Source organism: Plecotus auritus (genome assembly GCF_963455305.1).
Source record: "Plecotus auritus genome assembly, chromosome: 2".
In the NCBI taxonomy this organism is placed as follows: Eukaryota; Metazoa; Chordata; class Mammalia; order Chiroptera; family Vespertilionidae; genus Plecotus; species Plecotus auritus.
Window position 1 is genome coordinate 118288465 of NC_137771.1, and position 12397 is coordinate 118300861.

Genomic DNA, 12397 nt, shown 5'->3' on the forward strand with positions numbered 1-12397 from the left:
TGGCAGTGCCCACAGCCACAAGATGGCGGCGCACAATCCTCTCAGCCCCGCTGGGGCGGCAGGCACCTGAGGGCAGGCCTGGCGGCTCCACATGTCTGCCTCTGGAGTCCCCCAGTCCCCTCAGCCCCCCAGGCGCCCAGGTCCGGCCGAAGGCACAGGCAAGTCTCCGATGGCAGCTGTCCAGCTGCCCAGGGCCAGCCCAAGGCACAGGCAAGCCTCGGATGGTGGCTGCCCAGCCAACACCCAAGGTGCAGACAAGCCTCAGATGGCAGCTGCCCAGCAGCCCAGGGCCACCCGAGGCTCAGGTAACCAGGGCTGGCCGAGGCTTGCGCTGCCAGCAATAGCAGCAGCAGAGGTGTGATGGGGCATTGCCTTCCCCTGATTGCCAGGTCACTTCCCGCCCCTGAGGGCTCCTGGACTGTGAGAGGGAGAAGGCCGGGCTGAGGGAACCCCCCAACCCAGTGCATGAATTTTCATGCACCGGGCCTCTAGTATATAGATAATATACATATTAATTAAAAGTGTGTCATTAAGAAATACTTTCCCACACTGCATTGTTAGAAATTATTAAATTATCCTTACTAATAAAAGGCTAAGTAGTCATCACGCCCTCACGCGTGATGCCCTTATGCTGTCAAAAGATGGCTGCGCCACAGTGGAGGCTGGCTCCCCACAGCCCTGCACACATGCCGCAGGGGCAGGACTCCTGGCTCCAGCCTGCCTCTTTAGGGCAATCCATCAAGGAGCGCCAGATGGGTGGGCGGGACCTACCTCTTTGGGGCGATTGATTGTGGGGCTCGCACACTGTGAGAGGGCACAGGCCAGGCTGGGGGACCCCCCCCCCAAGTGCATGAATTTCATGCACTGGGCCTCTAGTTTAATCATACAATACTATAAACATCTCTGAGAAACATGGTTTTATTAAATGACTGCTATTCTAAGAGTTTACATTTAACCCTGAACTAATACCTTTATCATGAAACTACAACTTTTGCCTGCCATATAATTCAAAGCTAATTTAAAATTATTAGTCTTTCCAAGCATACACATAAGGTAATCATTTAATAAATTTCATTTAAATATAATTCCAACACTTAAAAGCTATAAAGAACATGATATATCTTGTAGGTTTTTCTTAAATAAAAAATTGCAATTTTTTATTTTTGGCCATAGCTGAATTTATAATTAGCAACACAGAAACAAATCTGGGAATTTTAAAGCAGTGTAAGGCACCAATTTTCAAAGTGTGATCCACAGGCCCTAGGGGACCTCAAGACCCTTTCAGGAGTTATGTGCAATCAAAACTATTTTCATAATACTTCTAAGACCTTATTTGTGTTAACATCTGTAGGAATGCCACAAAAAGCAACGGTGGGCAAAATTGCTAGTGCCTTAGCATGAAACAAAACAGGTGACACTACGTTCTAATAGTGGTTATTGTATTATCTGCCACTCATAATAAAAAAAATTTAAATGCCAGTTTCACTTTAAGAATGTTAAAAATATTCTTGATGAAGCAGTACACATTAATATTATTAAATCTTGCCTTGTAAGTACACATCTTTAAAATATTCTGTATAACAAGATGGGAAGTACATAAAATACTTCTTTTGACACCAAAATACGAGGGCTATCTAGGGAAAAATCACTGTGAGACTAACCACAATGCATCACCTCACATCATCACTTTTTTATGCATCACTAATTTTACTTGAAAGAATAACCAACAACTAGTTATTCATGACAAAGTGGCAGACATTTTCTTGAAAAATGAACAAAGTGAGTCTATCGCCTTCTAGGGAAACAATTGATAGCATTTTTTGTTAATGATAAAATTTCAACTTTCAAGCAAAAATCAGACTGTTGGAAAACTTGTATCCAATACTATGGGAATAGCAGCTTTCCAAAATGTAAATGCCTAATAAGATCAACAGTATTATCAATGAATTAAAATTGTTGATATAATATAATAAAATACATTGACATTTGACAGATCTGTATAACTCATTGAATGATTTTATAAAATGCCTGATGTTATAAAATCATGCATGGGTAAAATATGCATTCAATGTGTAAGTTAGACCAAAGGATTTTAATAAGCAGAGTATAAGAAGTTCACTGATATGACTTTTAAGTTCCACATTATAATTACAATATGTAATGAACTAATACTTGCCTGATTTTGTTATTGTATCAAATAAGAATATATTTATCTAAAAAGGCTATTAAAACACTGCTCCCTTTCCAACTACATATCTGTGTAAGGATTAAATTTCTTTACATATTTTAAACAAAACACATATCACAACGGACTGAAAAAAAAAACAGATTCAGATGTCATGTATTAGCCCAGACATTAAAATGATTTGCAAAACTAAATGTGAGTTTTCTTATCAAAATTGCTTTTGTTTTGGAATACTTTTCATTAAAAAATATGCTATTCATTTTAACAAGTAAGTTTATTAACTGTTATTTTTCAGTTAATAATTTAAAAAATTTGTTTAATGTCTAATAGTATAAATATTTATAGATATATTAACAGATATAACCCACAAAAACAAAAGCTCTTTGGGCTGCTCAAGAATTTTTTAGTGTAAAGGGTCACTGAGACCAAAAAGTATAAAAACTGCTGGTGTAAGGAGTCATAAATATACATTTAAATACTCTGCATATCACAACATTTGTGATATACTACAATTTTACATAACACTGTTGTCTTTCCTTTTAAAAAAATTTGAGGAAAACATGTTAATATCATTACACTAATTATTTTAATTGTACCTTAAGTGTAGAAAAACAAAAAGCTTACCATTATTTTAACTTAAACCATAGGAAAAAACTGTGTTCTACACTGGAAGTGAAATCTAGTCCCAAACTGGCATTAACATATTCCTCTTACCTACTTCAAAATTACTTTCTATAAAATCACAATTACAAAATACAATTTTACTAACTCAAGAAAAAGAATAATTACCAAACCCATATCATCAGCTAAAATTCCTCCATGGACATTTTCTGGTCGATCCTTCTCAGAAAAATTTGTTATTGTGTTATAGTATAAGTCACTTCGCTGTTCCCAGAATGGTGGAAGTTCTTTACTGTTTTCCCGGGAAATCATCCAAGCTAGAGCTTGTTTTTGATGTGGGAGCAATGATGTTTCAATAGCCTATAAATAAAAGAAATGTCATAAATAGAAGTACAATAAGTGCTTTCATACTCCCTCCCCCCAACCCCAAATGTGGAAAACAGCTAATCTTGTGATAAAAAATGTATAAATTAATAGAATATTAATAAATTGAAAATATTGGTTAAATACCTCAGCTGGTTCCATTTCATGAGTTTTATCATCTTCTTTTAGATCTTCAAACAATTTGTCAAATTCTGTTTTAAGCTACAACAAATAGCAATAAGAAACATGAAACAAAACAATTAAAATAATAATTACACAACTCGGAAATTTAATTAACTATGAAAGTTGAATAACAAAAGGTACATCAATTATTTAAAATACTATACTACTCAGTGAATACAGAATGAATAAGTGGTTTAGGTATAAAAGGTAACCATGTTACAGTTGGAAGAATATATAGAATAGAGTTGTAAATGTTGGTTTCAGTAATAGCTCTGTCACAAATAAATCTATAAATAACTTTGGGCAATACACTTAACCTTTATGGCCCTGTATCTTATTCCTGTAAAATCAAAGGAATGAACTAGATTTAGAATGTCTCTAAGGTTCCTCCTGCCATTGAAATTCTATGATTATACTATAGGCCCAGTGCATGAAATTCATGCACTTGGGGGGTCCCTCAGCCCCGCCCGTGCCCTCTTGTAGTCTGGGAGCCCTCGGGGGATGTCTGACTGCTGGCTTAGCACTGCCGCAGAGGCAGGAGAAGCTCCTGCTACTACTGCTGTGCTCGCCAGCCATGAGCCCAGCTCAGGGCTTCGGGCTGAGCGGCGCTCCCCCTGTGGGAGCACACTGACCACCAGGGGGCAGCTCCTGCATTGAGCGTCTGCCCCCTGGTGGTCAGTGCACGTCATAGCAACCGGTCATTCTGCCATTTGTTTGATTTGCATATTAGACTTTTATTATATAGGACTAGAAGCCTGGTGCATAAAATTCATGCACAGGGAGGGGGGTCCCTCAGCCCAGCCTGCACCCTCTCGCAATCCAGGACCCCTCGGGGAATATCCGACTGCTGGATCCCTGTGGGATCGGGCCTAAACCAGCATTCAGACATCCCTCTCGCAATCCAGGACCACTGGCTCCTAACCGCTTGCCTGCATGCCTGCCTGATCGCCCCTAACCACTCGCCTGCCTGCCTGATCACCCCTAACCACCTCTCTCTGCCTACCTGATCGCCCCTAACTGCTGCTGCCTCAGCCCCTGCCTCTGCAGCTTCGTCCAGAAGGTCGTTCAGCTGTCGGGTCTAATTAGCATATTACACTTTTATTATTATAGATAGGATTACATAGTTGCATTCAAACCATTTTGGTAGATCCTACCAGGTACATTTGACTTTTTTTCAGTCAATGATTTTTTATTTATTATTACTGCAGTAAAAATCTTGCTGTATAATATAAAATACTGGGGTTATTTCAATCTTATACTAATTTAGTTGGTTCTTTAAATTGGATCTAGTAAAATTTTATAGCAATGTATATCTGTTAGAATTACTTTTGTAAATATCACATGAATATATAGCAATAGTCCAGAAGAAATCAGGCCAACTCTAAACAGTTAGAAGAGGTAACCTGGGGTTTACCCACCAGACATAAGCTCAAGACTTTCTAACAATAAGCAGGGTAAATTCAGTAATTATAATCAGAATAGAAAATGGCTAACACTAATACTGATGGGTAGAGACAAAAAAAAAATTGGTGTTATTTGTAGATTGATCTGCATTACTTTATTTTATATCCCTTTCACTCCCCCCCCCCAAACTAATTCAGGATAACAGTATCCTAAATTACAAATTAGACAAAGTTAAGAATTAGAGTAATGCCAAAGAACTGGAATTATTTTTTTTAGCACTGTATTTGCAAGCTTACTGAAAGGAGTTAAGTTTCAAGCTTCAATTTTTAAAAAATACTTGCATTGTCCAAAAATTTCAAACACAACAAAAACATCAAAATATACTGAAACATCCCATGCATATACAGCAATATAGGTGTTTTAAATGTATGTATGAATGTGAGCCCATGGATATATTCTTTATCACTGATTTCTTTTTAGATAAATGTTCGCAATATATATTTATTCTACATGTTTCATAACTTAACAATATATCTGAAGATCACTAATGCCAGCACATACATATTTATCTTATTCTTTTAAACACCACTCTTCATTTAAAATTCACTTTTAGATTACAAGATATAAGAAAAGCACACCTGTTCAGTTGTCAGCTGTACTGCAGCATGAACTGGCATATTATAGCTTGGCCCAGCTCTTCCAGAGCCCCAACCACTTTCCAAACTGAATCCAAAAGCTATAATTTACAGAATGAAAATAAAATCACCAAATGAAATAGGTTATCTTTTAGCAAATAGCTTTTAAGACTTATAAAATAAGCTCCATTAAAAATACTCTTTAATATATTTTAAAGTTTTTTAGCCCTGGCCAGTGTGGCTCAGTTGTTTAGAGCGTCATCTCATACACCAAAAGGTCATGAGTTCGATTCCAGGTCAGGGCACATATCCAGGTTCAATCCCCAGTCAGGGTGTATGCAGGAGGCAGGTGATTGATGTCTCTATCACATCGATGTTTCTCTCTCACACACACTCTCCCCCATCCTCTCTCTCTAAAATAAATAAAAACAAATCCTAGGGTGAGGATTAAAAAAAAAAGTTTTTTAAAAGCTAAATCCTATCATTAATACATTATTAAAATAATTCCACATTATTTGAACAAACACTTGCTAAACAAATAATTCTTTCCCATTCTCTATTGTGAGATTCTTATTGTCTATATGTAATTTATCAAAGAGAATATTTACAATCAAGATTTCTAGATACTATCATTAGAGGAATTTCGGGGAGGGTCTTATACGACCTCCTTGTATATTTCTGTGTGTGTGTGTTTGTGTGTGTGTGTGTGTGTAAAACCTCCTATGAAACTATAGTTGTTTCAAAATAAAGAGGAAAAAATTCCCGGATTTTCTTTAAAAGACTCCAAAAATTTTATAACTTAGAGCCTTCATGCAAATTAGTTTAGTCAACCAAACTCAAAGTATCACTTAAGATAACAAATGTTTACAATTCCTACATTTTTACAATATCAAAATAATAGTAGGTTAAACCCTAAACTTACTTTTTGGTGCAGGACCCAATTTAAATCCATGTTTTTTCAATTGATCTAAAACCGCTTTTCTATTTTCTTCTTTTCCCCAAAGAGTCATATGCAAAGGCATGGTAAAAGCGTTGTTTGCACCAAAAGGGACTACCCTATTGTATTTAAGAAGGAAAAAAAGCGAGAAATTAAAAGTATCCATTTTTTACTCCCATTAAGAATCTGACTATTAAATACTCTGTGTTGCATTCAAATTTTGCATGAAGTAAAATAGGAACTAGTGGGCAAACTAGAAAGAAAAATGATAGGAACAGGACCAACAATAATCAGAAGAAAGGGGTAGTTTTTACTAACAGAATGCCAGAAGAAACAGAGTAGACTAGATAGATAAAGCAGTGTTTAAATATAAGAATAGTCTATAATCAATATTGTAAGATAAGTAAAATAATAAGTTTAACTGAGAGGGTAGAGCTTTCATTAATACAACCAGAGACTAGCGACCCATTCTGAGACTGGAGAATTATTTGCAAGAACTATTTCTGATCCAGTTTATGCTCAATATTTGAAAAACCTGATGAACTGAGAAAGAAGAAAACAAGTACACAAATAAAGTGAGAAGACATTTCTGAGCCTTTGTCTTCCAAATTCACTTTTTTATATCCTAAACATTCCATATTTAAATTGAGATCACAAACACAAATGTACAAAAAAACTGGAGTATGCCCTGGATAAAGCTATAGCTGATACTCAGCAGCAGTCAATTGATGTCATGTAAAAATGAGAGATCAGCATCACCAAATCTTCCATTTGTCTAGAAAAATCTTCATAAATAATTTTTATATTCAGGAAAAAAATAACATAAAAATATAGGATATCCAGATATTAAAATATTGGGGGAAATTTTTAATTTTTAAATACTGTGTAGGCAAAATGAAGCTGACCTACATCTGATCACAGGCTACCAGTTTCACAACCTCTGATTTAAACAAACACTTCCAAACTCCCAAATCTATGCACTAAAAGATTTGGAGAGATAGTGTGAATTTCCTAATATTTAAACCACAGTCTATTTTTCTCCAAGGCAATAATTCAAAAGAAAAGTGAGGGAATAGCTAGGTAGTAGAGGTTAGTGACAGGAGAATTAAAACATGTATTAAACACATACTAAAGGTGTCCTGATAAAAGTTGTCATGATAACTATACAGACATAACAAATTCAATCATCAATACAACTCAAAATTATTAAAACTAAACTCTGAAATACATTACCCTTCAACTTGTGCCAATTTGTTGTCCATAACATAGGCCAAAGCAGCTGCAAGATCTTTCTTTAAATGGCCAACCTGATTTCCATTCACATTGTTTACTTTAATTGCATTCTTATCATAGGGGTTATTGGGGTCTCGTTGTAATGCAACCATTTCATTATTATTAACCTAACAAAAATAATGAACAGATAATATTATAAATAATAAACATACAATAATAGCTTTCTTCATCATACTTTATCTGGGATTTCCATTAAATTTTTAATGATTACTGAGTACCATTGCATAAGAAATGTGTATTTTGTTGGACCCATCCTATCTAATAAAGAGGGAATATGCTAATTGATCCTCACGCTGTCGAAAAGATGGCAGCGCCCACAGCCAATAAGGAGGGAATATGCTAATTGACTGCCCTGCCCTCAGAGATGGCAGTGCTATTAGTCTGTAGGCAGAGGTGGTCTCTGGAGGCTTTGAGTTTTAGCCTTATCTAATTAGTCAGAAACAGTGTTTGACACTATCCTGCACTAGAGATTGAGAGGCCCAGAGGATCTACCAAATACAGAGTCACAAATCCAAACAGGCAGCCAAAATGAGGAGACAAAGACCACCCCCAAATGAAAGAACAAGAGAATTCCCTCCCCAGAAGAAGAGATAAATGAAGCAGATATTTTAAAAAAAAATTATCTGAGCCCTTGCTAGTCTGGCTGAGAGGAAGAGTGTTGGCCTGAGGACTGAAGTGTCCCAAATTCAATTCCAGTCAAGGGGACATGCCTGGGTTGCAGGCTCAATCCCCAGTAGGGGGTGTGCAGGAGGCAGCCGATCAATAATTCTCTCTCATCATTGATGTTACTAACTCTCTCTCCTCCCTTCCTCTCTGAAATCAATAAAAATATATTAGGAAAAAAATTTATCTGAAACAGAGTTCCAAGTAATGATGGTAAAGATGCTCAATACCATGGAAAAGATAGAGTTAACTATGAAAACAGAAATAAAGAATGACATAGCACAAACAAAGAACACATTGGAAGGAATACACAGCACATTAGGAGAAGCTGAGGATCAAATCAGTGAAGTAGAAGACAGGGTTGAAAAAAACCACTCAATAGGAGAACCAAAAAGAAAAAAAAAACAATTTAAAAAAAGGTGGACAGCTTAAGGGAGCTGTGGCACAACATGAAACCTAACAATATTAGAATAGCATGGTGCCAGAAGAGGCAGCAAGGGATAGAGGATATGTTTGAAAAAATAATGGCAGAAATTTTCCCTAACCTGGTAAAGAAAAAGTCACACAAATTCAGGAGTCACAGAGAACCCCAAGCAAGAACTCAGACAGGCCCACACCAAGATACATCATAATTAAAATGCCAAAAATTAAAGACAAAGAGAATCTTAAAGGTGGCAAGAGAAAAGAAAACTGTTACCTACAAAGGAGCTCCCATAAGACTGACTAACACCTGATTTTTCATCAGAAACTCCACAGGCCAGAAAGGAATGGCATGAAGTACTCAAGGTAATGGAAAGCAAGGATCTGAAACCAAGATTACTATATCCAGCAAGGCTTTCATTCACAATAGATGGTCAAATAAAAAGCTTCCCAGACAAAAAAAAAAGGCTAAAGGAGTACATCACCACCAAGCCAGCACTGCAAGACATGCTAAAGGGACTGATGTAATGAGAAGAAACAGAGAGAGAAACCTAGATGTAGAGAATTAAAATGGCAATAAATAAGTATCTATCAACAAGTAAATGGATTAAATGCTCCAATCAAAAGGCATAGGGTAGCTAAACGGATACAAAAATGTGACCCAACTATAGGCTGACTACAAGAGACTCACCTCAAAACAAAAGACTCACACAGGATGAGAGTGAAGGGATGGAAAACAATTTTTCTAGCAAATGGAAATGAAAAATAAAAGCTGGGGTAGCAATACTCTTATCAAACAAAATGGACTTCAAAATAAAGGCCATCACAAGACACAAAAATGGTCACTGCATAATACTAAAGAAATCTATCCAAAAAGAGGATATAACACTGATAAAGATGCATGCACCCAATATAGGAGCACCTAGATATATATAAAAAAAACTTATATAGGTCTCTAACAGATAGGTCGACAACAACATAGTCATAGTTAGGGACTTTAAAACCTCGCTGATTTCACTGGATAGGTCTTCCAGACAGAAACTTAACAAGGAAACAGTGACTCTAAAAGACACACTGAATCCAATGGATTTAATTGACATTTGTAGAACATTTCACCCCCAAGTAGCAGAATATACATTCTTTTCAAGTGCACATAGATCATTCACAAAGATAGATCTCATGTTAGGTCTCAAAACAAGTCTCTACAAGTTCAAGAAGATTGAAATCATATCAAGCATCTTTTCAGATCACAGTGGAATGAAATTAGAAATGAACTAGAGTTAAAAAACCCAAAAGCATTCATTCAAACACATGGACGCTAAATAGCACATAATTAAACAATGAAAGGATTACCAATGAGATCAAGAAAGAAGTCAAGAACTTCCTGGAAATTAATGAAAATGAACACATAACAACCCAAAATCTCTGGCACACAGCAAAAGCTATCCTGAGAGGGAAGTTGAAAGCACTACAGGGATATCACAAAAAAACAAGAAATATAAAGTATTCAACCCTACAACTTAAAGAACTAGAAAGAGAACAAAAGAAGTCCAGAGTAAGTGGAAGGAAGGAAAAAATAAAGATTAGAGCAGAAATAAATAGCATGGAGACTAAAACAACAATACAAAAAATAAATGAAACCAAGAGTTAGTTCTATGAAAGGATAAACAAAATTGATGAACTATTAGCAAGACTCATCAGGAAACAAAGAGGAAGGACCCAAATAAGTAAAATCAGAAACAATAACCACTGACACCACAGAAAAACAAAGGATTGTAAGAAAATACTATGAACAACTGTATGACAACAAGCTGGACAATGTACAGGAAATGGGCAAATTCCTAGAAAAATACAATCTCCCAAAACTGAATCAGAAGGAATCAGAAAACATGAATAGTCCAATAATAACTGATAAAATAGAGGCAGTAATCAAAAAACTCCCAGCAAGCAAATGCCCACCCAGGTCCAGGGGGCTTCACAGGAGAGTTTTACCAAACATTCAAAGACGAACTAACACCTATACTCCTCAAAATATTTTTAAAAATCCAAGAGGAAGGAACATTTCCAAGCTCTTTTTATGAGGCAATCATTATCCTAATTCCAAAATCAGATAAAGATACTACAAAGAAAGAGAATTACAGGCCAATATCCCTGATGAACATAGATGCTAAAATCCTCAACAAAATACTAACAAATCAGACCCAGCAATATATTAAAAAGATCATACACTATGACCAAGTGGGATTTATTCCAGGGATGCAAGGCTGGTATAATAATTGCAAATCAATAAACGCCATACATCACATAAACAAATTGAAAGACAAAAATAACATGATCATATTAATAGATGCAGAAAAAACATTCAATAAAATCCAACACCAATTTTTTTATAAAAAAGTCTCATCAAAGTGGGAATAGAGGAAGCATATCTCAACATGATAAAGGCCATATGTGACAAACCTACAGCTAAAATCATACTCAATGGGGCGAAAACTAAAACCATTTCCCCTAAAAACAGGAACAAGAAAGGGATGTCTGCTTTCACCACTTATAGTCAACACAGTACTGAAAGTCCTAGGCACTGCGGTCAGATAAGAAAAAATAAAAGGCATCCAAATTGAAAAGGAGGAAGTAAAACTCTCATTATTCGGAGATGACATGATATTGTATGTAGAAAACCCTAAACACTCCACCAAAAAATACTAGATTTAATAAATGAATTTGGCAATTTAGCAGGATACAAAATCAACACCCAAAATCGATGGCTTTTTTCTACACCAATAATGAAATCTCAGAAAGATAAACTAATGAAAAAATCCTGTTTACGATTATAACAAATATATTAAGATACTTAGCAATAAACTTGACCAAGGAGGCAAAATACATGTACTCGGAAAACTACAGGACATTGAAAAAACAGATAGAAGATGATAAAACCAAGTGGAAGAATATACCACATTCATGGATTTGTAGAATCAACATCATTAAAATGTTGATTCCAAAAACTTACTTGGGATCACAAAAGACCTCGAATAACTGCAGCAATCTTGAGAAAGAAAAACAAAGTTGGAGGAACCACAATACCAGATTTCAAGTTCTACTACAGATAGTACTGCCACAAGAATATGCATGTAGACCAAGGGAACAGAACAGAGAACCCAGAAAATGACACAAGCCATTACATTCAATTAATATTTGACAAAGGAGGCAAGAGTGAACAATAAAGACAGTTTCTTCAATAAGTGGTGTTGTGAAAATTAGACAGATACATGCAATTAAATGAAACTAGACCACCAACTTATACCATACACAGAAAAAACTCGAATTGGATAAAAGACTTAAATGTACGCCAAGAAACCATAAAAACACTAGAAAAAACCATACACAGCAAGATCTTAGACATATCTCTTAGCAATATGTTTACAGATACATCTCGTAAAGTAAAGTTAACTCAGGAGAAAATAAACAAATGGGACTACATCAAAATAAAAAGTTTAAGCACAGCAAAAGAAATCATCAATACAATGAAAAGAGAGCTCACTGTATGTGAGAACAAATTTGGCAATGATACATCTAATAAAGGACTAATATCCAAAATATGTAAGAAACTCATACAATTTAACAAAAGGAAGACAAACATTCCAATTAAAAAATGGGCAAAGGGGAGAAACCAAGATGGCGGCATAGGTAAAC

General features: G+C 35.9%; 1 protein-coding gene across 19 annotated transcripts in view; it reads right to left on the bottom strand.

Moving 5' to 3' along the window:
- HLTF (helicase like transcription factor) overlaps positions 1-12397 on the bottom strand; it is a 158353-nt gene that overhangs the window by 104961 nt on the left and 40995 nt on the right. For all 19 annotated transcript variants that reach the window (XM_080657649.1, XM_080657646.1, XM_080657653.1 and 16 more), the window contains exons 3-7: positions 7562-7728; positions 6314-6447; positions 5395-5492; positions 3317-3391; positions 2975-3166 (exon numbers count right to left, since the gene is read on the bottom strand). In XM_080657649.1, the coding sequence (XP_080513775.1) occupies positions 2975-3166; positions 3317-3391; positions 5395-5492; positions 6314-6447; positions 7562-7728 (666 nt within the window). The remainder of the gene's footprint in view (positions 1-2974; positions 3167-3316; positions 3392-5394; positions 5493-6313; positions 6448-7561; positions 7729-12397) is intronic.